Source organism: Littorina saxatilis, linkage group LG16, assembly GCF_037325665.1.
Source record: "Littorina saxatilis isolate snail1 linkage group LG16, US_GU_Lsax_2.0, whole genome shotgun sequence".
In the NCBI taxonomy this organism is placed as follows: Eukaryota; Metazoa; Mollusca; class Gastropoda; order Littorinimorpha; family Littorinidae; genus Littorina; species Littorina saxatilis.
The window spans coordinates 40,130,823-40,134,533 of NC_090260.1; the positions used below are offsets into that span (position 1 = coordinate 40,130,823).

The following is a 3,711-nucleotide window of genomic DNA, read 5'->3' on the forward strand; positions in this document are numbered from 1 at the left end:
GGACTGTGTAGAGAAACGGCTCACTAACGAACAGGACGGTGTAGAGAAACGGCTCACTAACAAACAGGACTGTGTGGAGAAACGGCTCACTAACGAACAGGACTGTGTGGAGAAACGGCTCACTAACGAACAGGACTGTGTGGAGAAACGGCTCACTAACGAACAGGACTGTGTGGAGAAACGGCTCACTAACCAACAGGACTGTGTGGAGAAACGGCTCACTAACGAACAGGACTGTGTAGAGAAACGGCTCACTAACGAACAGGACTGTGTAGAGAAACGGCTCACTAACAAACAGGACTGTGTGGAGAAACGGCTCACTAACCAACAGGACTGTGTGGAGAAACGGCTCACTAACGAACAGGACTGTGTGGAGAAACGGCTCACTAACGAACAGGACTGTGTGGAGAAACGGCTCACTAACCAACAGGACTGTGTGGAGAAACGGCTCACTAACGAACAGGACTGTGTAGAGAAACGGCTCACTAACGAACAGGACTGTGTAGAGAAACGGCTCACTAACAAACAGGACTGTGTGGAGAAACGGCTCACTAACCAACAGGACTGTGTGGAGAAACGGCTCACTAACGAACAGGACTGTGTGGAGAAACGGCTCACTAACGAACAGGACGGTGTAGAGAAACGGCTCACTAACCAACAGGACTGTGTAGAGAAACGGCTCTCTAACAAACAGGACTGTGTGGAGAAACGGCTCACTAACGAACAGGACTGTGTGGAGAAACGGCTCACTAACGAACAGGACGGTGTAGAGAAACGGCTCACTAACGAACAGGACTGTGTGGAGAAACGGCTCACTAACGAACAGGACGGTGTGGAGAAACCGTTCAATAACGAACAGGACTGTGTGGAGAAACGGCTCTGTGAGTGCACATGCAGTTTAAGGAAGACAGAACCCACAACACAGACTCGCTTGCAGAAGGGACAAAGAAAATAACTCGAGAAAAAAACAAGAACATTTACTGGTTGTTTATTTAACTATCCAGCCACCGTTTCTTGTAATTAGTTCGTATTCGGTAAAATACTGCAAATACACACAAACATAATTATATAAGTCACATGATGTATAATATCAACACTTACAATAATACAGTATCAATTAAACCCTGCGACAGAATACATCAACCACAATTCAACTAACATGCACCTGAAACCATAAAATAATCTACGCATATTTAATAACATACAAAATGGCCAACAACCCTTAATTCCTAAAACGCCATAATCTCCCAATTTGTTAAGCAAAGAAACATACAACTGCGACAATAGCAATCCCATCTGAAACACGTACACACGACTACAATTACAAAACATAAATAATACCTTCCTAAACTGTTGACCTACAAAGAAGAAAAAATGACAACACCGGCCAAAACTACTACGCACTAAACTCTATTGACTGAAACAAACAAAGAAAGACAAACATTAGAAAACATGTACAACAAGTCTTAACTAACAAAAACAATATTTTACCTTTGCGCCATCAAGCGGGAACTGTTCCTCATGAAACACACAAATCCTTGGAGAAACACAAGTAAAAGAAACAACGGGCTTACTACTAACAACAAAAAAGCGACCTCTTCTATCCAGACCCAGAAACGTACCAACGTAAAAGAGGCCGTTACCCTCGTCATCGGCTTAATATGTAAATGAGGCTTAAAACCGAAAACTATTCAAAACTAATATTTGGACACACTCAAAACAACGCTGCTCTAACAGGTTTGAAAACATTATGGCAAAAAGATATAGGCAACATACCGAAATAAATACACCCAAAATACGCCTGATAGCTGAAAACATGGATTGCACGCATCATGATAAGCCAAAACAGGGTCGCCTGTTCAGAAATGCGAAAAAGGACAACGTCATAGCCGCTCAGCACGTGCCAACTAAAAATATTCTATGTTGGTTGAAAATACAGGTGAGCGTTACTCAGGTCTTGCGACCTCCGTGCATCCAAAAAACAAACAAAAAAACTACAAAAATAACACACAAAAAACGTGTGCACAACAAACTACCATGCTTCGTCAAGCACACGTACCCCACGCAAAATAACACGTGGACGACAACAACAATAGGCACACACAAAAACCGGCCGTGACCAACGGCAGGCACAGGCTCACTAACGAACAGGACAGTGTGGAGAAATGGCTCACTAACTAACAGGACTGTGTGGAGAAACGGCTCACTAACGAACAGGACTGTGTAGAGAAACGGCTCACTAACGAACAGGACTGTGTGGAGAAACGGCTCTCTAACAAACAGGACTGTGTAGAGAAACGGCTCACTAACGAACAGGACTGTGTAGAGAAACGGCTCACTAACGAACAGGACTGTGTGGAGAAACGGCTCTCTAACAAACAGGACTGTGTAGAGAAACGGCTCACTAACGAACAGGACTGTGTAGAGAAACGGCTCACTAACGAACAGGACTGTGTGGAGAAACGGCTCTCTAACAAACAGGACTGTGTGGAGAAACGGCTCACTAACGAACAGGACTGTGTAGAGAAACGGCTCACTAACGAACAGGACTGTGTGGAGAAACGGCTCACTAACGAACAGGACGGTGTAGAGAAACGGCTCACTAACGAACAGGACTGTGTAGAGAAACGGGTCACTAACGAACAGGTCTGTGTAGAGAAACGGCTCACTAACGAACAGGACTGTGTGGAGAAACGGCTCACTAACGAACAGGACTGTGTGGAGAAACGGCTCACTAACGAACAGGACTGTGTAGAGAAACGGCTCACTAACGAACAGGACTGTGTAGAGAAACGGCTCACTAGCGAACAGGGCTGTGTGGAGAAACGGCTCACTAGCGAACAGGACTGTGTGGAGAAACGGCTCACTAACAGACAGGACTGTGTGGAGAAACGGCTCACTAACGAACAGGACTGTGTGGAGAAACGGCTCACTAACGAACAAGACTGTGTAGAGAAACGGCTCACTAACGAACAGGACTGTGTAGAGAAACGGCTCACTAACGAACAGGACGGTGTGGAGAAACGGCTCACTAACGAACAGGACTGTGTAGAGAAACGGCTCACTAACAAACAGGACTGTGTGGAGAAACGGCTCACTAACGAACAGGACGGTGTAGAGAAACGGCTCACTAACGAACAGGACTGTGTGGAGAAACGGCTCACTAAAGAACAGGACTGTGTGGAGAAACGGCTCACTAACGAACAGGACTGTGTGGAGAAACGGCTCACAAACGAACAGGACTGTGTGGAGAAACGGCTCACAAACGAACAGGACTGTGTGGAGAAACGGCTCACTAACGAACAGGACTGTGTGGAGAAACGGCTCACTAACGAAATGGACTGTCAGCGGTGAAGCCAGCACGCATCATCTAGATTACAGATATGATTACCTGTGCAAGATGTTGCTACACATTTTCGTAAATCAGACAATTGTCCCGACCTAATCAACATGAATAGGACATTTGACTGGCTTCATGAATTTCAATAGGACATTTTATAATTACGTGACCAACATTGTGGTCATGCACATCAACGTCTGCAAGCAACTGTTCTCTCTATGTCTGTCAGTTATCGATGCACTGGAACAGTTCTTGTTGCAAATGTGTTGCTGTGGTTGTGTGTGGTTTGCTCATTTTGCCGAAGGCGAAAATGGTTACCTGGTGTTGTACTCTTGAGTACATATATAGCAAGGCCTAGATCTGTGATCTAG

General features: G+C 45.2%; 1 protein-coding gene across 1 annotated transcript in view; it reads left to right on the top strand.

Moving 5' to 3' along the window:
- LOC138949995 (uncharacterized) overlaps nt 1-3,354 on the top strand; it is a 4,742-nt gene extending 1,388 nt beyond the window's left edge. The window contains exons 3-5 of the mRNA XM_070321774.1: nt 695-865; nt 2,185-2,520; nt 3,274-3,354. Coding sequence (XP_070177875.1) covers nt 695-865; nt 2,185-2,520; nt 3,274-3,354 — 588 coding nt within the window. The remainder of the gene's footprint in view (nt 1-694; nt 866-2,184; nt 2,521-3,273) is intronic.
- The last annotated feature ends 357 nt before the right edge of the window (nt 3,355-3,711 follow it).